General features: G+C 47.9%; 1 protein-coding gene across 2 annotated transcripts in view; it reads left to right on the top strand.

The window, feature by feature from the left end:
* SGK1 (serum/glucocorticoid regulated kinase 1) overlaps positions 1–24,170 on the top strand; it is an 84,694-nt gene that overhangs the window by 49,715 nt on the left and 10,809 nt on the right. Inside the window, exon 1 of one of the 2 annotated variants that reach the window (XM_033143826.1) lies at positions 22,076–22,345. The exons of the other annotated variant lie outside the window; for it this stretch is intronic. Coding sequence (XP_032999717.1) covers positions 22,312–22,345 — 34 coding nt within the window. The 5' untranslated portion in view covers positions 22,076–22,311. Of the gene's footprint in view, positions 1–22,075; positions 22,346–24,170 lie in introns of those variants that run through there. 2 annotated transcript variants of the gene reach the window in all.

Raw genomic sequence — 24,170 nt, 5'->3', positions numbered from 1 at the left:
AATAGACAGGAGAACAGTACGCTGCCCTCGCCAGGCCTCGCAGAATGGGGCGGTATGTTGACCCACACTCGGCTCCTGGTTCGATAGCGGCAACGGTTCCACCAGCACACAAGGCGTTCTAGCCTGGGTCCACCTGTTCAAAGACAAAAATCTGAGACAGTGATTGCACATCATGCTCAATATCTATAACATTTCTTGAAACAGCTGAAACCATTTCCGTTGTCTCTTCAGCACAGGATACTTCAGCTGCTTCTTCAACTCCTGAAGTTTCTTCTCTAGCTGTAATTGCTTCTGTGGTTACTTCTTGCTGCGCTGGAGCTGCACAAAGTACATTTTCCTGTTGATTTTTTTTCTGTTTCTGCTACTAGCACCTGCTTCACTGTCTTCTGTGACAGAACTCTTTCCTTTCTCTGATAAAGCACCAGAGTCCGAGATGAGGGTGCCTCCACCTTTGGTCTTTACTGCTGCAGTTGCTACCATTCCTGTGAATTTCGCTTCAGTTGCTAGCTCTATGCTTCCAACCTCTTTTTTTTTCTTCTTCTTCTTCTCGGGGGATCCACAGTTGCCTCACTTTTCACAGTGTCATCCTCTGTTAACTCGGCCTTAGTGCGTTTTGATCCCAAAGTAAGCGCATCTTTCTTGTCATTCTGCAAGATCCTTCAGTTGCAGTTACAAGCGTGACATCCTTCGGTTCATTACTTTCTGGAACATCAACTTCAACTTTCTTCCGTGCCTGCCCATCTCAAGGTATGGCTGGCATCTGCTACATCCATTTGGATGACATCCACTACCTTTGATCAGGTGCTGAGACTTCAGCTACTCCCCTCTCCATAGATCTCGCAGTTACAGCTTGCTCTGTTGATGTTTTTAGGGCAGGATCATCTTCTACTTTATTCGTTGAAGGCCCCTCAATAACAACTGCATAAACATCTTGCATTTCCCTCTGCTCAGGAGCTTCAGTCCTGTCACCAATTACAGAGGCTTTATCAGAATTTACCTCAACACATGTCGCAAGGGAATCTGAAGTATCTTCTACCTCAGAGTTGAAACCGACCTCATTCTCCACATTCTGCAGGATCTCCTTTAGTCCTGGCTGTACGGTGGCTGCGGCTTCCGCTTCCATAATTCTTCTGACTGTTCTGAAAAGATCTCCTTATGCACCTTCTCAGGAGGAAATTTCACTTCCACATTGCGCCCTCCTTCTCTGCAAGAACTTCACAACACCAGCCTTGAGGGCTGTCTTTTCTATGGGGGCTTCTGTTTGCCTTCTCCTTAAGAATAATATCACCTTCTGCTGTTTCTATAGAGGATGCCATCTTCTTTGCTTTGTGGAGTCCTCTGCCTCAACGTCTTTGCAAGAACCTCGCTCCACCATTTCCCTTGGCAATCTCTACAGCAAACTCTATATCCACCTTCTCTGCAGGTGTTTCCATATCTAGCCTTTCATCTGGCCGATCTGATGAGGCCACTGTTTCTGCCTTCTCTGCAGGAACCTCTGCTTTCACCTTTACATCTGGCTTCCCCGTGATGGCCTCCACACAAACAGACACATTTGATTCTTCCGCCTTTGTGAAAGGCTCCAAGTTCTCCTTTAAGTCTGCTGCCTCTGCTTCTACCTACTCTGGGAGGAACTTTATTTCCACCTCTTTGACACGGCCATCCGTTTCTATTCTCCACACATGGATCTCAGTCTCTGCATTCTGCTTGTAGACCTGCACTTCCACCTTTCTTGTGGGCAAGTCTTCTTCTACCGTCTCAGCACGGAGAGGTTCAAGTTTTTCATTTACCATTGCCTTTGCCTTTGCCTTTGCCTTTGCCTTTGCCTTTGCCTTGCCTTTGCCTTTGCCTTGCCTTTGCCTTTCGAAATACTGTTTTCTGATTTCAACTACAACATTCTCTGTGCTTTCTGGTAGTAAGCCAAGTGCGGCATGTTCGGCCATACCTAGGTCACTGACTTCAGTTGCTGCATTCTGCACTGGAACTGCAGTTATCTTGCTCTGGATAGGTGCCTCAAACACAAAAACTTCGGCACAGGGAGGCTCAGCTTCCTTTTGCTGCCCCATCGGCCGCCCTATTCCCTTGGGTCACAGGTTCCTTTTCCTCTCTGGTGCCCTTTGTAGTGCCTCACGGCTATCATCTCAGGGGTCCAAACGGCTCCCAACAGTTCTGCTAGCTGGTTTCGACGTTTCACATTGCGCCCTTCTGATTTCAGCCACCAACATTCTTTCCATATATCTTCATCCTCGTTAGTGTGAGGAAAGCATACTCAAAGTCTGTATAGATGTTTACAGTTCGTACATTGGCCAACCATAGTACTTGGGTGAGGCCACTAATTCAGCTGTCTGAGCTGACGTTCCCGGATCCAAAGGACCTGCTTCAACTGTTTCATATTTCGCTAATCTCCTCCCATTCTGAACAAAGCTGCTTTTATCGGAGAATGAAATTTAGGCTTGCAGCTTTGTAGGAGATCTCGACCCAACAAAGGGATGGGACACTCTGACATATATAGGAATTGATGGGTCAGCGTTCGCCCCCAATCACGCATTCCATGGGCTGTAGAAAAGGTTTTACTTGACTGGTCCCTGTTGCCCCTGTAACTTTGATTGACTGCTGGCTGATTGCTGTAGTTGCCACTGGAACTGCTGAATTCTCCATAAAATTGACCACTTGGTTCCCTATTTACATCTGGGCCCTGAATTCAAGGGAACCCTAAAGTGAACCTGGTCCTCCCTATTGCTGGTTCTCAAAACTTTGCCAGCCCCATGAGTACTGGACCTCCTTGTCCGCTATTCCATTGGTCTGTATGATAAGAGTAGCGATTTTCACCGGTTCCTCTTCTTCCTTGGCTTGGTTCCCCTTGGTTCCAGCCTTCGCCCGTTCTCCTGTTCGGGCCATCCCTTTTCCAATCCAATGGCCTTCTCGGCTGCACAACGCACACTGGTTTCTCCCTAAACCAGTTTCCGCGCTCTCTGCCTCTTCCTTCAGTTGCACGTCCTCTTCCCTCAGTTGCACGTCCTCTTCCCTTCCTCATTTCCTCTTCTCCTTGTTGCTTCTCCCCTATAGCCAGTGCCAACATATTCAATTTCTTCTTTCTGTACTTTTCTTGTTCCCTTTCCTTTTCCTCATCTCTATTATCATATAAACGCTGAGCAGTTGCTATCGTCCACTCCAATGAATGGCCTTCTAAACCACCCTTCTTCAGTATCTTCTTGCGGATATCTGGGGTCGATTGGGCTATGAAGGTAGTCTTTAATAATATCTCATTATTCCCCTCCTCTGGGTTTAGGGGTGTCCAGATTCGAAATGCCTCCTTCAGTCTTTCCAGGAACATGGCAGGACTTTCATCAGGCTTCTGGATAATTTCAGAAACTTTTGCCATATTGGTGGGCTTTCGCGCATCCCTAATGAGCCCTTGGATCAAAGTGCTCCTATAAGATTTGAGCTTCTGCCTGGCATCTGCCTCATTGTAATCCCAGTTGGGATCTGTGAGGGGATATTGAAGCAATCTTTCTCCCTCGTCTACTTTGTCGTCTGCCAGAAGGCGATGAGCCTCAGTACGTACTCTCTGCACTTCTTCGCTTGTTTGCAATGTCTGCTGGCAATCTTCCCAAGTAGGGGTAAGTGTTTTCATCAAAGAAGTGATCAACGTGATCACCTTCTCAGGGTCCTTAGAAGTTATTCCTTTCACTCTTTCCATTTCTTCTTTTAGCATCTGATGCTCCTCTTGTTTTAGCGCCCGCTCATATGTACTCAGGAAGGCTCTTAAATACTCCTCAGAGTCTTTACTTTTGATCTGAGCCAGCTTCAAAAGCCCATCAGACACACCTGCAGCAGCCTGCCACCTCTTCATGATCAGCCTAGCCCTTTGGTAATTTACTGCAGTGTCCTCTGGGGTTCTGGCATGGATGTCAGGGGTACATGGCAAATCCTCTGGTTGTTGGTTTAACTCATGGGTGGGATACACACTTCTCTTAGGCATTTGAAGAACTGCCTTGGGGTCTGTTGCCTCTGTCTCTCCTCCTTGTTCCTCTACTGCCCTTGGAGCCTGGCCTCGCGGCGATTGACTCGGTGGGGGTTGGAATGGAGCACTGGGAACATAAGGGGTTGTCTGCTGAACAATGTCTAAGTCTGTTCTGTCGAGATCACTTGCTACTTGCAACTGTGCTTTCTCTCCAGAGCATGGCATTATCTTCTTTTTGCATTGTTCCTTCGGGTTCTGGTCTATACACCCTTTCCATATATTTACATATGGAATCTGATCCAAACGTGTTTGAATTACTGCTGCCCACAGTGGGTTCACTTTCACAGGATCAAAGGATCCTTCAGATGGCCATCCGGTGTCTAGTGTTGGCCAATCCACTTCACAAAGACTTCTCATCTTTTCCTTGTCTAGCTTGATATCATAGTTATTGCCTTTGTTAGCTAACTTCCAGTTGTTCAAAATGCACTGGAGCGGGGTCAGTGGGGTTGAAGAACCTCCCCCCATTTCCCGCGCCTTCAAACGTGCTTGCACACACACACTCGCACCCGGGGTTCGTGGCCTGGGCAGTCTCCTGCACACAGGAATCTCACTACTTGCCAGTCCCGTCTCTGCCAAGGCAGAGATCCACACTCAGTTTTGGGTTTCCTCTACGGTCCCCCACTCATACACTCTTTACAACCACACAGGCGCCTCACACACCACCTTCCCAACCTATCTCTGGTTCCCTTCTGGACGTCTCAGACGTCCTAGTTCCCTTCTGGGTGTCCAAGACGTCCACCCTTACCCTAGGGAGTGGCTTTCAGTTGTCTTATGGACTGATCGGGTCCACTCGGTACAAACCTATACCACCTCCCAGAAGAATGATCAATTCTTCTTTCCTTATCCCCTCTCCCAGGAGGATTCCTTACTTACCCTTCCCGCGGGTTGCCCTTCAGCGCTGCTCCTTCTCCTGTTCCTTGTGTCTGTTCCTTTGCGGCAAGGCGGTGGCCGCAGCAACGGCTTTCAGTTTCCCAGCCAAAGCTAGCCGGTGTGCACAGAAACTTTCAAGTGTTCCAACGACCACAAGCCACACCAGAAAAGGCACAGACCTGCCTTCATGTCAGCATCCAACACTCAAAGAGCCCTGGCCCACCCAGGGACGCCAAAATGTAAGACCATAATGGGCTCTTGAGCTCTTGAGCGGTGGATTCAGGAACACGAAGAGGCAAAAACCATGCAGGTTCAACAGGATTTATTTTGAGTTGCATATGCAAAGCAAAAGGCACAATCCAAAAGTTGGACTGAGCACTGAGAGACTGGCGCGTATTCCTTATAAAGACAATACAGAAACCGAAAATAGAAACCGAAAATTGGCTCAAGGTTCACATGTTCCCTAGGAGGGTAACCTCCCAAAGCCTCCCCAGTCTGGGAATGTGTACCTGGCAAGCTTTGAATGTACTTGGCAGGCTTCCCAGAAATATAGCAACATAAGCAACAAACAGTCCCCTATTGTATGCTGAAGATTGAATCTATTCATAGGGCATGTGTGTGTGCCTAATCAGCAAGAAAGCATAACTTCAGTTAACCGGCAATAATACTTATTGCATTAGATAGGAAATACAAATGCATAAATCAATAATACCCATGCAGGGGGATGAGTCTACTAACTAGGAAATACCTTACATCTTAATGGACTGAATATAATATTAATACAGCAAACAGGAGCCAACTCCAGCTGCATTCCTCCTGTCTGCTCAGAAAGCGCATACATCCCGTCCAAGGCTGAGAGCCCCCCCCCTTGCTCACACAACTCAGAGCTGCCCCTCTCCCAAAGACCCATAGGAACAATACACAAATATGCAATCAATACATACCAATACATGTAAGGATACGCAACTCCAACAAGCCTGATGCCTCCAGTATGATCAATCAACAAGACCAGCTCTTAAGCCCATTAAAGGCTAGCCACAATTAATATTAACGGCACATTCCTTAAAAGGGGCTTTCCGTCCCCCTCTCTCGTGATGGTGTTTCTATGGTAACAGCCAAGGTGCTATTTCTGTATTAACAGGCCATTGTTTAATTCCAGATCGTGCACCGTTATCTAAACCTTGAAGCTGCTGGCTAGTTTTGGCTGATTTCCCAGAAATAGTTGAAGAAGCAACATTAGGCACATTCCTTTTCCAAGGTCTCTGCCTCTAAGAGACTGTCTCTCTTAATATTCAGCAATACAGAAAAATTATATTTTAAACAGGTTAGAAAAGCAATTAAGGCATTTATAATCAATATGGGATATTTAGCTATTTGAACTGTCCCCTTCACCTTAACATGCACTGCTAAACTATGACCATTTGTATCGCTTATATTCTGTCTAGCCCCATGAACCCATTAGGTTTTGGTCCCAGGATGTGTTTTAAAACTAATCATTCACAGCCAGCGCCGGAGAAAGCCACTCAGGCACCTGGGGCAGCACACCCAGGGGCGGGGCGAATCGCCCATGGGGCGGGGCGAGAGCAGGGTGAGCTGCCCATAGGAGCGGGGTGCACCTCAGGGCCTCCGGAGTCTGCCTGTCTCCTCCCACTCAGGCGCCCTACAACTGGGCAAAGGGCGGACCAATTGGGCAGCGCGGAGCCTGAGCATGCCCAAGCCACTGCATCTTTCCCAGGAGAGACATGGTTGCTCGGGCACACTGCAGCGGTAAGCGCTGCCCAGCATTTTGTCACCCCCCTCAGTGGTGACACCTGGGGCAGTCCGCACTTCCTCCGCCCCTGTTCATAGCCCCTATTCACCTTGGTAATGCAGCTCGCTTAGATATTTAGCAGAACAGTTAGCTCAATGAATGGTCTGGTGGTTATGCAACTAATGGCAGGGTGCTTAAACCAAGCCAATGATATTTATGGAAATCTGAAACTGAAATCTGCATAGGAAAGTGACTGGGAACACTGCTTGAAGGGAATCTTTCGGACTGATAAGGCACAATAAGGCTACTGCTAACTTAAGCAATCTGAGAAGAGTCGCTGTTTAATTGCCCATTTAGTTTATCATGTTCTAACCCTATTATGGCATTTTTACAAAAGTGCAGTAATCGACTTGAGGGCTCCAGCATTTGTTACTGTTCAGCTGATAGGCACCAAAGTGGGTCAGTTCTAATGAACTGTATCTAATTGAAATGGTCAAGTTCGCTTTAAGTCCTTAAGGCTTTGTTCACATGAGATAACTTCAGTCCTTTAGTCTGTCCCCCAGGTAGACTGCTTTACATAGGGCACCTGATTGGTGGTGGTGATGGAGTAATTCCTTGGGCGGAAATGGATTGGATCACAGCAGAGCAACATATTCATGTGAAAATGGGTTGAGGCTAAAGTTTTCTTCCCTGGCTTTATGATGGCTTTCCCCTAGAACAGGGGAGGGGGGATTTCTCCCCCCCCCCAACTTGAAGACTATGTTTCTTTCTGTGCAGCCTTCTGGGGCCACATGCCAGTGGTGGTTGGCAAGGCCATAAACAAGTCAGCAAAGTAACTAATGTTCATTTTAATTGGTACAATAGGCATGTTTCTACATACTTTCACGCACCCCTCTCCAACCTATATCCAGGCAGTGGCATGTTGCATCCAGGAAAAAATGCTAAAGGAGGATGCATGGCAGGACCGGTGAGGGGCTGTGAAGAGAGGAGGTGTGAGGCCTGGTCCTGAGGACCAGATGGAGTGGCCTGGGCAAAAGGCCTGGATAATCGATTACAAGCATCTTCATGGCACCATGTCTATGATGTAACAAAATATGCACAGATTTGGATATATGTGATTTCACCTTTACTCCTGGGATGTAGCTGTTTGCCTGAGGTCAAACACCAGGATCTGGAGGGTCCAGGATTCAGACTGAACCACAGGTTCCACGTGTGTGTGTGTGTGTGTGTGTGTGTGTGTGCTTAATATCCTATTCAACCTCATTAAGTCAGGTCATACTGCATCTGTGATTGCACAGCTTGCCAGATAGCCTTGGATTATCAGCTTCAGCTTCTGTTTTTTCTGGCTGCCCCATGGCTCCAGTTGAGTGTTTGCTCCCTTAGGCTCCTTGATAATGTTTCCATTTTAGCGCTTCCAGCTTGACTTTGAAGTTAACCTGTCCGCTGAATCATCCAGGGGACACGCTTGTCCCTGAACCGTTGGCAGACAGTTTCACTCCTCAGGGTGTCTTTTCCACTGGAATGGCTGGAATGTGGCTTTCAGGTGGAGAGTGTTTGGATTTCTGTGTAAAGCAGCAAATAGCTGGAGAATGATCCTGGGAGGATTTGCTGTCAGTCTAGTACTTGTAATTTTCCACAGGCATGTTCTGTATTCTGCATGCATCTGTCACATGAACTGGCAGAGTCCCTGACATTGTCTGTAAGTTCCCCGTGACTGACTGCTGTTGAAAGCTTTTATTTTATGGCATTGATGCTTTCCCTGCCACATCCAAAAAGTTGCACCAGAAAGGGCCATAGTTTGGTGGTGGGTCATATTCTTGGAATGCAGATGATCCCAGATTCAGTCCCTCATGTCTCCAGTTAGGAGTGGGAAAGTTGCTGCCAGGCAGTGCAGACAGGATGACACTGCACTAGATGGGCCAGTGATCTGGCTTGCTGCAAGGCAATTTCCTCTGTTCCTACGTGATGATCAGAATTGTCTTTGGCAATCCCAATATCCAGCCCCAACCCCAGACAATATCTAAACTCCAGAGCTATTTTCACCGAAGGCTTGTCCTGCTGCCTCTGCAGGACTCTGCATTTTAGTTGGCAAATCAACTGGAAAGATGCTTCATAGGCAGGATTATTTCCAGTACACAAAACTCTTGGCTTCATTGAGAGCCATTATATTTCAGGAGGAGATAAATTACTATAGATGCATAGAATAATATGACCACGAGGCTCAGAGGAACTCCTTTGAATAGGAACTTGTCCAAAGCCCGGGGAGGAACAAGGAAAAAAATATAGTTGTGCCATGTGAGAGATAGTTTCCTTGACATCTGGTGGATTTAACAACCACCATTACTGATTGAAGGCCAAACTAGGCATGGCATTAATAGTACAAATGCAAAAATGTGTGAATGCAGTTAATGATCAGGAATCAGGATTTTTGTTGTTATGTAAAGAGTAGCAGAAAGGAAACTTAAGCAGCCTCAGGTCCATGGAAAGTGCAGGGGAGAAGTTCAACTCTTTATCTTTCTTTCACAGTCTTGTCAAGATTGCTTCTCCAAAGCTGCTTTTTGCATTTTAAAGGAATCCTTCAATGGTGCCTCTCTTTTTTTGCTTCGGCCATGCGGTGTAATCTTGATGACATTAGGTTATCCATCTGGGGTGTGTGGGTGTGGGTGTGTTGGGTTACTCTTCCACCATACAATCCTGAGATTCCAAATACCACTCAGCAATAAATGTTTGTTTTTGCGCCAGGTTGCAGGATGATCAGTGTAGTACTTAGGCAAATGAAAATCAAATGGCATGGTAATAATGAGATCCTCAAATAGTGGAAATCAATTTAGCTAACTGATAGTGGAAATCAATTTGCCATCTTTTTCATTTTGACTATCACATCCTGAGCAATATGATTGCAGGGAGATAATTGCCGTAGGAAGCCAGGCCCTCATGTGCATAGAACATAGGAGCATGTAATTACTTGCTGAGAATTAAACAGCAGCATGAATGTTGCAGTGAATAATAATCATTTTAAGACGTAACAACAGCATACCAAAAGCATGGCTACTACGCTATAAACGGTAACGACAAATACAGGATGTGTTTTTGGCATACAACCCATTGTCCAGAAAGACAAGATTTGTGTTGCCTTGTTTAAAATGGCAATGGCTGCCCTTTAAACATGTCACTGGAAGTTTCCCCTCCTTCTCTTTCTCTCTCTCTCTTTTAACTCTGCCCCTTCACTGTGACATCTGTGTAATCGGGATTGGGACCATGACACACATGGAGGAGGTGCTGATGCCCAACAAAGGGGAGACCCTGTCCCAAAGCTGCTTTCTGTTGGAGAGTAAAGACTCCATATGTGGTGGGTGAGGAAAAATGATTTTTGTTGGGACTGTGGCATAGGAGGAAAGCTTTGCTTCCTGCCTTATCACTTATCATGGTCCCTGCTTCAGTTAAAGAAAGAGATAAGCAACTTCTACTGACGCATTTAGCATCTTAGGCAGTTTGGCCCTGTGTTGATTAACGAGGTGGCGTGTACTCAAGTAATCATTAAATATAATTAAACATGTAGATTTCCAAATGTGGGACCTTTTGAGATAAGGAAGGAAAGGATAGGTAACTTTACAATTTAATGAGCAAAAGCTCACCGGCATTGCTTAAAGCAAAATGGCTAACTAGTAGATTTCCAGATGTTGCTGGCTTTCCGTTCCCACCATCCCTGTCCATTGACTAAGCCGAGCTGGAATCCAACAACATCTGGAGAGTCACAGAATAGCCACTCCTGTTTGAAACCAGGTATCTATCTTTAACAGATTCTTCATTCCACCAAATCACAGCAAAGCATGCCAAAAGCAAAACACTCTTAGCAGAAATATATGTTTGGCCTAGAGCACCACAGCTTGGTCACAGACACTCCAGTAATGTCCAGTTCCAGTTGCTCTCAGCACCTTCCAGCATGCCGCCAGTGGTCAGGGATTATAGTGGTAGTGATCCAGCAACATTTGGAGGGTCACAGGTTCCCCACTTGGGTACTGATGGAACATTTGAGACGTTCCTTAATTTGGTTCTCTCTATTTTCAGTAGAGCTTCTTTCAGTGCAGGCTACACAGCACATGGAATATGCATTGCCTTTTTCAGTTACAAGAATTAAAGATAACATTGCCAATGATTTAATAACAGCACTTATCCTGTCCTTGTCCTATGGCTGTAGTACTGCTGTGGTTACATTTCCCCACCAACCAGCTTGTCTTCAATGGATCTGTGCTGATTGATGTGTGCACAGCTATTATACATGTGTGTTGATCCTTCTTAATAAACACTGACTAAGGTATGAATGGAAGCAATTGATGGGGGGGGGGGGAATTGCTCCAGGTGCAGCCAAGGTAATTGGCCCAGAGAACCGTGACCATGTGGTTGCAACATCCAAAGGCAAACATTCCTCAAATATCTGGGTCAACACTTCAGGCATTGCTTGACTGCAGAGCTTTCGTCAGGATGACCTCAGACCGGCTGAAGCACAGTAGGCCTACGCATACTTTTCAAGTGGGAGCATGGTTTGACATACACATACATAATAAGCGTTTGTTAACAACAAAGTGGGGATCACCACAGTAGTTACAAAGGCTTATGTGAATGCTTACGGAGGTAATTTCAGATGTGATCTGAGTGCTTTAGAAAGGGACTTAAGCAATCTCGCTTTCAGATAAGGCTCAACACATTTTTCTGTGTTTGCTTTACAACCCTCTTGCAAGCAGCAGAAGCATGGCTTCAATCCTGGCTACATAAACAAATTAACTCCTTTGAAGCTATGATGTATTTCTTGCATTTTAAACCTGGGGCCCCATCTCAGAAGCAGCTATCGACTTTTCACAGAGACTTACACCAGTAATAACAACTTTCAGGATGAATTCAGTGGTGAACTTAGAGATGGGCTACAACCATCTTTAAGCACACAAACTGCTAAACTGTTGCTAAACTACATGTCCTATCAACCCTGAGCATTGGCCATAGTGGTTGAGGCTGATGAAGTTCTCCACCTCTGGCTGAAAGGGTCCTACTATAGGTTGTGCATTCACTCAGGGGACATGTAACTAAGGGCACATGTCTTCTGTCATCTAATCTGTTTTCCCATTTGGGTCCCCACTGATTCCCTTGACTCCTGATGCTCAGCAGAATCATGAGGGTCTGTGTGCCTGCATAGCTCCCAGGCCTTTGTTTTGGCTGGGCTTTTGGTCCCACTTAAAAGGCTCAGAGACAGAGGTGGTAATGGAACAACTCTCTGTCAAGCAGATGGATAGATGAGATTAGCTTCCAGTTGCGCATCATTAGAGTGTCCTGCTTGAGTAATGGAATAGGTTGATTGTTCTAGCGTATGTCATCATGAGTATTGTATTTATATCATTTATTAAGTGTTCATATCCTACCTTTCGAGCCATAGATCCTCAAAAATCAGGAAACGAAAAGGGAGAGTAAAAAACTAGAATCCAGAAAGTATTAAAACTGCAATACAGCACAGCACAAAATGCTACAGTACACCCTGTATGTTGCACCAGGTATGACATAAGGGCTACTTCAGTGTTTGAATGTGGAGTTTCCTATACAGTACAACATAAATTAACGTGGGGCAATATTCCTTCTCCATGCTATTCCAATGAAGCCTAGCAATGGGGACTCCCTGTCTTGATCTAATAAACTACAAGGCAGACAGGGAGTCCCTATCTCCAGCCTTTATTTTCTGGGGGAGGGGAGGAACAGGCCCATATACTGTTCTGCCAAGGGGCAGGGTTCTCCTTTTTTTGAATCTGGATCCAATAAAACACACAGATGGAAGAAGAACACAAAAAAAGTATGCTTTAATTTTCTAGATACAATCAGACAAACGTAGCGTACCTGACCAACGCCCAAACACAAATCTCCTCCTCTTCTGCCGCCCGGGGCTTCAAGAGAGCAGCGGGAGAGATCCCTCACACCAGAAACCCCACAGCACCCAAGACCTAGTCTGTGGCGAAGCCCCAATCTGTCCCCTCCATTCCCTTGCTTATATAGCTGACTTAAGTTTGATTGTTTTCACCTGGCCATCAGGCACCATTCCCGAATGGTCAGGGAATCAGGCACCTGAGTGTGGCTTGGCCAAGGTCATTGGCAGCTGAAGGTGTTCTCGACTAATTGCATCCTCCTCACAAGCAACCTTACTTTGCTAATTAGAGGAGGAAAAGGGAATAGGACATGTAACCTGACTCCTCGTGATTACAAAGATCTTCCGCGAGTTTCCACTACACTCCACCCCTTAACATATCCTATTTCCTTTTCATCCTCGGTGTCATTTGATTGAGTATAGCCCACATAGGTTGCACCTTTGCATACAGCTGCTTAATTTTAACAAACAAAAAACAAGTGAAGATCATGGAAATACATATAATCACCAAAACAATGATAACCGGATGCAAGGCCAGGTTCAAAATATTGGTCATGGTGGGACTCCATCCGGAGAATATGTCCCACCAATGATGCACAGTGAGATCCCCAACATCTCGCATCACCCGCACTAACTCTGCTCCCTCATGTTTAATTTTTAACATCATTCCTTTAATCAAATTTACAAAGAAAAAACCATACTCATGACTATCTATATGATCCCCCCTCAATCTGCCCTCTCTGGAATCTTTCCACCTAGTGATATCCTGCCAACTCCCCTGCGTTATCCATCGTTGGCCATTAAAATATTGGAAAGTGACATTCCATGTGATGGACCATGACAGCGTAAAATTATCATACGTCCATGGGATGGAGAAGTACAGTCGTTTGCCAGACATCATCCATGTCCCCTGTCCAGTCACATTCATACATCTGCCATGGATGCCGGGGAGCCATCGCCTTTGAGACAGAGCTGGTTGTTCACACAGCAGCAGCGTAGTCGTGTTCAACTCAGGAGGATTCGATTGATCATAGATGTGCGCACAGAGGCAGACTATTACCCACCACCACCAATTCATGGTGTCCTAGAAGCATATAATAAGAAAATTATTATGGCGTATTACAAAGAAATAGGAGAGTCATTATTCTCGCCGCTTCAGCTTGGCTGCATCTAAACATATGGGTGCAGTAGCATTTGCCAAAAGCACCCAGTAGGTGGCCCCAGGTCCCTTACTAACAATCTCTCCAGGTCTGTTTGGCTGATCGGGGTATACCACCCATACCTTCTGTCCAGAGGTGAGAGTGGTATCTGTAGATCCAAACTCTCCTCTCCTTCTGACAGTAGATGGAGGTGGACCTGGTGCTTCCTGAATATCGGGTACACTGATACGCTCGCAAATGAGTTGCGCTATTCGTTGTCCTGTTAGCAGAGATGCATCTTGAGTGCTGACATTATGGAGGAGCACCTTTACTTCTCCTTGGTAGTCGGCGTCCACCACCCCTCCTAAAACCTGCAAGCCTTTTAAGGCTAGGCTGGATCGAGGTGCGATGCGCCCATAGGTTCCATGGGGAACGGTGACCCCAATCCCCAAGGGTACTAGTACCTGCCCTCCGGCTGGTACCACCACATCCTTAGGGGTTATGAGGTCAGCCCCAGCACTATCGGGCGTCGCTCGGAGGGGTGGCTGGCCATAAGGTTGGAGTTTCCAAACCTTTAGGTACTCCACTGGTGCTGGCGCTGGCAAACTTATCATTCGTTGCAATGGTGTTTGGCCAGCGCATATTGGACGGCTATTTAGTTCAAATTCCGCCTGATCTAGAACTTTACCCCACCCCTTCAGGGTATGGGTGGGGGTCAACTGTTTAAGCTTTTGCTTTAGTAACCCATTTAGCCGTTCTACCAACCCAGAAGCCTGTGGGTGGTGAGGAATATGATATATCCACTGGATATTCCATTCATTTGCCCAATCTTTTACCTCCCCCCCTGCAAAATGACTCCCATTGTCACTCTGTACCTGAAGGGGCGCTCCATACCTCCGTATTAACATCTCCAACCCCTTTATGGTGTTCTGCTGGTTCGCTCGTGCGCAGGGGTAAGTCAAAAGATACCCTGAAAAGGTGTCTACCATGGTTAATGCATACTGCCAACGTCCACATTTGGGTAAGGGTCCTATATAATCAATCTGCCATATTTGCCCAGGACCACTTCCCCGATGTAATTTTCCCATGGGTGTCTTAGACAGAGGCATCTGTCTCACCTGGGAGCACACTTGACAATTAGCAACCACTGTGGCAGCGGCACTCACTGAACATGGAATGCCTCTCTTGATGGCCCATTCTTTGGTGGCTTTGGCCCCCAGATGCCCTGCCTTGACATGCGCCCAGCGTGCTAATACCAATAACTCTTCGTCTTCGTCTTCTGGAGTAGCTGTCCGTACTCTTGCTAACCGATCAGCAGCCTGATTGTACAGGGCAACAGGTGTCCCTGTTGTATGTCCATCTACATGTCCAATGTGCATTTGTACTTTTGAGAGCATTTGATCCAGTTTTATCCAGAGGTCCTGCCCCCACAATGGTCGGTTGTGGATGCAAAAGCCATCCTGTTTCCACTTTGGAAACCATACAGTCAGCCCTTTAAACACAGCCCAAGAATCAGTATAGATATATACAACATCCCCTCCTTGCTCAATTGCATGTTCCATGACCATTAATACAGCCATTAACTCAGCATATTGGCTGGACTTCCCTTTTCCTCCTCTGGTCAGAGTAATTTGTTTTCGAGGATTTAAAGCGGCGGCACGCCAGACTCGCTCATTTCCCTGGTAACGGGCGGAGCCATCGGTGAACCAGACTTCGTCATGAGTAACCTGCTCATACGGGGGAGCTTCCTGTGCTGGGGGATCTTTAAGTTCTAAGCTAGGAATTTCTTGGATTTCTTCCCCTGTAGGAGTCACAGCCAACACTTGCTCCTGCAGTGCGCTCACCCCATGAGAACCAGGTCTAGCTCTTTCTGCAATATACCACTTCCACAAGTTGTACATTTCTGCAGTGGGAATGCCATCTATATCTTCCTTGCGAACCCCTGCTTCCAATAATTCCAAAAACATCTGCTTCCTCGTCACCTTAGGGGTGGAGGATGTTTTATCTGTCCTGGTGAAGGACTTCTTATCAGTCCCTGATTTTCCCTTCTCCTGTGCTATTCGGGCGCGGGGTTTAGCGACATTTTCTCTCTCTGCCTCCCCTAATTGTCCTATCAAGAGAACAACTTCACCAACAGGTCTCCCTTGGGCGGGGCCCAGCAGCGCTAACAATGGGCCACGCATATGTGAGGGTGCGCCCTTTAACAGCCGCGCCCTCATACCGGCAGTGAGACGCTGACTCTCTGGTCCCTGGAACCCTTGCTGATAGATCCCAGCCTGCAAAGCCATGCCACGCAGCTGTTCTATGGCTTCCTCAATGGTTTGCCAGGGGCCTGGCTGTTCTTCCCAATCCATTGGGGCGGGGTATCTGGCGTATACAGCCTCTACACACCACTGAAATAGGGAACCTGTTGCACCCAAATTAGGCATGCGCAAAAACTGATTAACCAATGTATCACGAGATAGGGTTCCCAATTTTACCAACTCCTCCCCCGTCAAGTAAAGACTGGTAGTTCCCTGGTCCCACAACCTAACCAGCCATTGGCTCAACCCCTCCCCGGGTTTTTGCCTGTTTGTCTTTGCCATTTCCGCCAACTCCTGCTGAGTGTAATCCCGTACTATCCGGGTGGCCTGGGCCGCTTGTGGGTTACCTGGCGGTCCCTTACTCTTGTTGGTCACTAGAGGACGTGCCTCAGCAACCCATTCCTCTTCATTCCCCTCATCTTCTCCCTCTGTCCATTCTGACTCCTCATCACTAGAATCCCAAATGTCCCCACTCCATGTCTTGGGGTCCCATTCCCGGGAAGCAATGAGGGCTCTAACCTTCCGAGGGTTAGGGATACGCTTCTTTCTTACCCGCTTTGGGTGTTTCATTTTAGCAAAGCGAATAGCCATAGTGGCAGCCCGCTCCTTAGCCAGTTCTTCCCTCCCCCGAGCGCTTTCTAGCACCTCCTTAAGAATTGCCTGCTGGTCCTTTAAAGCAGCGATGTCCTCTAATTGCTGCTGTACCTTCCTCTGAGAGGCTTCTAATTGCTCCCAAACACTCCGGAGCGCAGTGAGTAGGACCCATCCAAGCCCCCCCACTGTCTTCTGCCCCGCACCTTTCTCTATCCCCATTAGCTGCAAACACTTAGACACAGCCATAGGGGTAGCACCTCCAAACCCAGCCATCTCAGCATCCCATGACACTGGTGGGGTCAACTGGTTCAAAATTTGAGCCACTGGTGCCCAAGCACTAGTGCTGGGCCAACCAGGGATATGGCTCTGGCCATCCTCCTGCCTAGGGCTTTTCTTCTTCCACCAGGGCATTGTCTCCAGATCCTGCTCACAGCGCCAAATGTTCTGCCAAGGGGCAGGGTTCTCCTTTTTTTGAATCTGGATCCAATAAAACACACAGATGGAAGAAGAACACAAAAAAAGTATGCTTTAATTTTCTAGATACAATCAGACAAACGTAGCGTACCTGACCAACGCCCAAACACAAATCTCCTCCTCTTCTGCCGCCCGGGGCTTCAAGAGAGCAGCGGGAGAGATCCCTCACACCAGAAACCCCACAGCACCCAAGACCTAGTCTGTGGCGAAGCCCCAATCTGTCCCCTCCATTCCCTTGCTTATATAGCTGACTTAAGTTTGATTGTTTTCACCTGGCCATCAGGCACCATTCCCGAATGGTCAGGGAATCAGGCACCTGAGTGTGGCTTGGCCAAGGTCATTGGCAGCTGAAGGTGTTCTCGACTAATTGCATCCTCCTCACAAGCAACCTTACTTTGCTAATTAGAGGAGGAAAAGGGAATAGGACATGTAACCTGACTCCTCGTGATTACAAAGATCTTCCGCGAGTTTCCACTACATATACCTAGATTACCATTATGCTCTGTTCCCAGTGACAAGCACCACATGTTTCAGAGTCTATAGACACTTCTTATATATCGTTCATGAGACTGCTCACAATGCCCTGAGCTATAAATCAGCAATCGGCAATGAATCAGAAAGTCCAATGTAACACAGAGAAAACCTATTTTCTAGAGCCAATTGCAAACCACATGGGCATTCCAGACCATTGTTTTCTCGTGTCCATAAATAACTTTTGACAGGGAGAGAAGCTTGCAAGTGTGGGTTTTCAAATGCAGGTCCAGTTGAGACTGGCACTGATCCCCATTTCCCTTCTGAGTCTTCCATTGTTCGGCAAAAGATTCCTGCATTGCAGGTGGTTGGGCTAGAAGATCCCTTATGGTCCCTTCCAACTCTACAATTCTATGATTTACAAAATTCTCCACTTGGAAGCCCCCTAAGGGCTGGGTCATGCAGGCAGCAAACAGACCATCACCTCTGGGAGTGCACCAGGTCACCACCAGGTCACAATTCTCTGATAGCTGCAGCTAGTTTAACAACCAACAATAAGGGAATATTGGAGCAATACTGAAAGTATCAGATACTTTTTAACTACAGGTCACGCCAGCTAAGAGATGCTGTAATTTTCCGTGTTGGGGATTACTTTCTCCTAGCTCAGAGGCTCATCACTTTATGATCCTGCACTTCCAATCCCCTGGCATTAAAGCTCTTTATTGACAGTGCCATAAACCCACGATATGACCAGCAGCAAACTGAAATACTGTAAAATAGGTAGCAAATGTACTGGTATCTTTGGCAAAATATGGCACTCAAATCAGATCCATAGAAGCTTTCCCAGCCAATATCAAACTCCTTGCTGGAGAAGTGTCCAGCAGTCTTTCGGCAGCCCCCTGCTATTGCGATCATTAAATTGATTATTATTAAATCTATTAAATGTGTCCTATTTATTGTCAACAGCTTACATGTACACTGCCAGATCCATTGTACAGCTTAGGCAAAGCAGTAAAAACTAGGCCAACAGTCTCAGTATGCTAAACAGGACTAGGAACCACAAAACACCCAGGCTGAGTTAGTTGAGATTAATTCTTCCCATTGAAATCAATGGAACTTCACTTAGTTGTGTGGCTGATTTGTCACATTTATTTCAATGGGGCCAAAGTGCAGCTAATTTATTCTGCATCCAAGCCTTAGTTTGAGGCCATTACTTGCAAGTAGGTCCACTGATTCCAGGGGGGAAATATTTCCGTACGCACAATAAAAAACAAAAAAACAAAAGTGCTTTCCTATCAGTGGGACTTGTTTATATGTAATGGGGTCTGATCCAACAGAAACAAGAACAAAATCATAACTAAGATCCCTTGAGAGCAAACATTTGGGACATTAGTCATGACTCTCTTAAGTTGCTGGTTTGGACGGCTGGTGTCCTGGCATACTTATCTGGAAGCAATACATTCTTCTGGAATTAATGGGTCTTACTTCCATGTAAACATTTTCAGATTGGGGCTATACTGCTGTAAACTCAGTGCTTTGGCTTAAATTGATATTTGGCTTGCATCAGTCCTCAGGCCTTTGAAAAGAGCTGTTGCAAAAGAAGCCAGATTTGTGGCATGACAAGAGACAAACCAGTTGGATGAAGCTATGTGTAGATACATCTATTCTAGATGCTTTGTAACAACAAAACCAACCACCACAACCACACCTCAGAGTGATTTGCTGGGGCTAGCAAGAGCTTGCACCTCTGCCAGTGGTACATTTAGGTACCTGTCTTTGCATCTACTTGGGGGGTTACTGAGTCAAACCACAATACTGGAAAATCACCATTACCAGTTAAGACATCCTTGATTACTACATTATGTACCTGTCATTGTTACCACCCATCGATCTATGCATGCAATCCTAAGCATATTTTACTCAGAAGTAAGTCTTGCTGTGTTTTACAGAGCGTATCCCCCAATAAGTGTGGTTAGAAATGAATTGGAACATTACAGAAAATCAAGCCATCAAAAATAACCTGGAAATGTGGTCTTGCATGCAAAAGCTGTTAGTCTAATACTTCTATGGTAACCTTGCGGAGGGGGCTACTTCTACTATCACTGTACAGCACTGATCCTGCTGGCTTATTTGGTCCAGCACCGTGTTAGGCAGGCGCCACCCGTTTCGACCCCAGACATTTCTACAAAATACTGTAATAGTGGGGCTGGGAGAAACATTAGCGAGCCACTGCTGGCCAGTGGTCCCTGATAGGCCAGTGGTCTAACTCAGCATGACTCGGGTTCATGCGATTACCCGAGGAAGGCACGCAGCTAATGCAAACCATCGCCACGCTGATCCACGCGCCAGATTGCAAGGCCAGTGAGGATGCTGAAGTCTCGGGAATAAATTGCCCTGCGCCTCCTTCCTTTGTAGCTTTATTTGGGGACGGAGGGAGGGGCACTTCCTGTGCTTCTGGGTCAGTTAGTCTCAGCAGCAGCCTGGGAAGCTTCCGGACGCAGACATGTCCTAACTGTGCTTCAGGTCGTTGTCGTGCAAAACGAGGACCTGACCACCCCTCATCTCAGGGACACAGCCTGCCAATTGCAGATGACAGGAGTTTTCAAAGTGCCTTTGATCTGCCGACCTTAGCCTCTTCGTTCAGATAACAGCACGGCTGCCGCGTTCTCGAATCGTAAGGGGGCAGGGGCTTTAAAATGAGGGGCGCGTCCGTCCCTTCCCAATGGGGACACGGCGTGGTTTCCTCGCTGCAGGGAGTCCACGGTGGGAGCTCATTAAAGCGCCCTTCCCCCTCCTCCACCACGAGAAATGAAAGTGAGCGCGAGCGCCCCCTAGTCGCCGATTCCACGCTTAAACTACAGGAGCTTAGGGACGACCGCCCCGTCAGAGGCTATTAACCCTTTGCCCCCCTCTCTCTCCTTTGAGTTTGTGGAGCAGAGACGTCAGTGGGATGCAGGCGAGGCGCAGGCGGCGGGGAAAGCCCTCCCTGCAATAGCTGTCGCTTTCCTTTTCGGAAGCGCTTAGGTGCCAGGACGAGGCGGGTGGGGGATGGGGGCGCCGGCTCCAACCTCCACACGCCCCTCCGTTGGCGGGGCTGGGAGGAAAAGGCTGCCAGTCTCCGCGCAGCTTGCCTCCTTTCCTGCGCAAGCGACATGTGTGCAGCAGGAGCCCGGCTGTCTCCCGCCGCTGCTATATAGAGGAAAAGGGGGGAAGTGGAGCGGACGGCTGGGCGGGCGGGAAGGGAAGCGGAGAGGAACTCGGCCGGACGCCGCCTGATGCTGCCGTCGCCGTCCAGCGCAGCTCTGACGCGGGGGCAAAGCAGAAGAGGCAGGCGGGCAGGAGGGCGATGTCTCCCCGCATTGCCTTTCGCCTGCCCCCTCCTTAAGCCTTCAAGCTTCCAGTAAGACGATACCCATCCCCCACCTACCCAACTCCTCAACCCATTTCAGCTCAAGTGGCCCGTGCATCTGGGGGATCGCCTGCTTGATTCTTCCTACAACGGTAAAAAAGCAAAACAAAACACCACATGGAAAAAATACAAGAGAGAGACATTGCACATACTTTTGTAAATCAAGAAATCTTTAATAAAAATACATTTTTTAAAAAACCACACCAAAACACCACATTGCCTCCACATCCTCCATCCTCATCCTTGAACCCTTAGCCAGCGTTCCCAGACCACATTAGTGGTGGGGACCACAAGAAAGACAGCGTGGGGAAGTGGTTCGAGTGTCGGACTATGAAATTGGGAGACCAGGGTTCAAATCCCCACTGGGCCGTGGAGCTCACTAAGTGACCTTCGGGCCAGTCACTGCATCTCAGCCTAACCTGCCTCGCAGGGTTGTTGTAGAGCGGGACAGGACAGAACCATGTAGCACCTTTGGAGCAGAGGTGGGGTATATAAATGCAATTAAGCAAGCAAGAGAATGGCCAATGGCCCATCTGGTCCAGTGTTTCTGTCCTCACAGTGGCCAACCAGATACCAGTGGGAAACCCTGCAAACTGGGATGTTGCTGGGTTGCAAAGCTGTCTTGATGGTTTTTAACATCGCATGTAAATAGTTTGCTGCTGTGAAGGGCTGGCAAAAGATCTTAATGATAACAAGAATGGCAAATGTTCAGGAGCCCGGCTGCCTCTACTCCTCGTCCTATTCTTCTTTCTTCTTCCCATAATCATATGGCCACTGGCTAGGGCTGGCGAGAACTGATGTCCAACCATACCTGGAGGGCACAGGGACATTAAAGAAGTCACGCGGGCACTTCAGGATCGCAGACGCAGGCTCCTCCTCCCTCTGTGTTTTCTTCCCTCCTCCTCCCTTCCCAAATTGTGTTTTGATTCAAGTCTCCTGCTGCATCAATTAAAAGAGACCGGCATTTCTAGTTGCCGCGCTGGGTGTGTGTTTGTGTGTGGGCATGTTGTGTGTGTGTGTGTGTGTGTGTGTGTGTGTACATACAGTATATATATATAAAATAAGCAAGTGTTGACTTCAGTCAATCTCAGGGTTTATGTTGCAACAACGTGGCTCTTGCTGAACTTTAGTTCTCTGGTATGTAAATCACCTTTAATACGAGGTTCATAAACTGGGCAGCCAGATCAGCTCGTTTCCTTTATTTCATCGCCCGCCTCCCTGCAAGCTGACGGAGAGCCGGACGGCCCAAAGAAGGAGACGCTTTTTGGTTGGGAATTACAACAAAGCCCGAGGATTTAGAACAGGGTTGCCGAAACGGCGGCTCCTGGCACTTGTGGTGGGATCTTGAGGAGGAGGCAGAGAGGAAGAGGCAAACACCATGAGAGGGAAAGAAGAGAAGTCTTCGCTGAAAGGTTGGTCGAATTAACATTATATATATTCCGCGGTGGGAAACTTTCACAACAACTTCTGACCTAGGGAAGGAAGAGAGCGCTTGAATATCGAGTTGAGATGGACACTCTTCGATTTAAAATAGTCCTATCAGGTGCGGCTGGAGATAAGGGCTGGAGGCTCAATTGTTTTCTGGGGGCGCTGATAAGATTAGCTCCGAGGCAATCTCGTCTGAAAGAGCAGCAGGAGGGGCAGTGGATGGACAGAACTGTGTAAAAACCATTGTTTTTTATGCTAGAGGCTTAAGTCTTACGGGAAAACTGCCTGTAGGTCATTCCTGGCAAATCCATAGGAATGTTGCCTTGAACTCGCTTTGCTTATGTGGGCTTCCCTGAAAGGTGGCTTGTCAAAGAGTAGGAAGGAGTGGAACAATGGCTTGGATGTCTCAGTGCAACTTAAATGTTTGAGGGAGGTGGTTTTTGCGGAGTGGGGCAGGTATTACAGCAGTGCTTCTTTTCAAGTGCATCCTTCCAAGGATGTGGTGAATACCATAGGATGTGTTCTCCCAAGGCCATTAGTGCATCAAAGCTCGGTATTGGCCGGCAGAAGCTCTCCAAGGATTCTGACAATTCCTCCCCCAAACCCAACCCTGCCTAGAGATGCTGCGGGGACTGAATCTGGGACCTTCTGAATGCTAATCTTCCGCTCTTGGTGGAGAAGGCTCACCAGGGCAGCTGGCTTGCTTCACCCAGCCATCTGCCACTGGACTAATGTTGTGGGAGCACAAATGATGCCGAAGAAGGCGATGTGGTGCTATGAGGACGAGAACGACCTTGGCTGGCTCAGTGACATTAGATGAGAAGCATCTTGGCTCATGCTGGGAATGCAGAAGGCTCCGGGTTCGATTCCTGGCATTTCCAAGGAATGTAAGAAGCGCCCTTCCGCGTCCGGCCACTGGCCTAGATCTGGCCCGCCATTCTGTTCCCAGAGTGGGGGGACCAGATGCCCATGCAAAGCCGCCGGGGGCAAGCAGGGCCTGAGGAGGAGGACAGCGATTCCCAGCAACTGGTATCCGGAGGCGAGCTGCCTCTACCAGGGGAGGCAGAAGAGCCCAGCCATTGTGGCTAACAACCGCTAGTGAACTGGCCTAACCCTCTGGCCAAAACACCATCCCAGTTGGCAGGCATTTCCGGTTAAGCAGATCACATGGGCAGATTGACTGGGGTGGTCCCAAGCGGAGACCATGAGTCTGACCCTATATATATATATAAAGCAGCTTCTTGTGTGGTCAAGCACGCGGAAAGTGGCCAAGGCGGGGGGGGGGGCACACAGAGGAGACTCTTCGGCATCATGTGCCACCTGATGGCTAGAGCAGCATTGCCCAGGGTATAAGTGAACGAAGCCGCGAATGAATGGGGCTTCCAAGCTGAGTCTTGCAGCGGCTGCGGAGGAGCAGTTTCGCCGGGTTCAGGCGAGGAGGAGCCAAAGCAGGGACTTGAGCGCATGCGCGTTTGCGGGAAGTCCCGAGGCGCCGCCGCCCCTTGGAACTGCTGGCGACGGCTTGCAAAGTTTGCGAGAAAGGCTGTGTGTCGCCGGGGGCTCCCGGGAGCTGCCCTGCCGCTGCTGGCGGAGTAAAAGGCCGCGGGGAGATACGTGTAATGGAAAGGAGCGGAGGAAGCTTTAGATCAGGGTTGATTTCCCCGGGGCATCTTGTTATTGTTGTTGTTATTGTTAATAATCGAAGCTGCGGTGTTATAAAGGAGGATAAATCAGGACTGGTCCGGTCCCCCCCCCCGGCTTTTTCCTACAGCCCCGAATTCTGGAAGGATTCGAGTCGAAAGGTTTTGT

Source organism: Lacerta agilis, chromosome 3, assembly GCF_009819535.1.
Source record: "Lacerta agilis isolate rLacAgi1 chromosome 3, rLacAgi1.pri, whole genome shotgun sequence".
Taxonomy (NCBI): Eukaryota; Metazoa; Chordata; class Lepidosauria; order Squamata; family Lacertidae; genus Lacerta; species Lacerta agilis.
The sequence above is the reverse complement of the archived record's forward strand: the minus strand, read 5'-3'. Positions and strand labels throughout refer to the sequence as shown.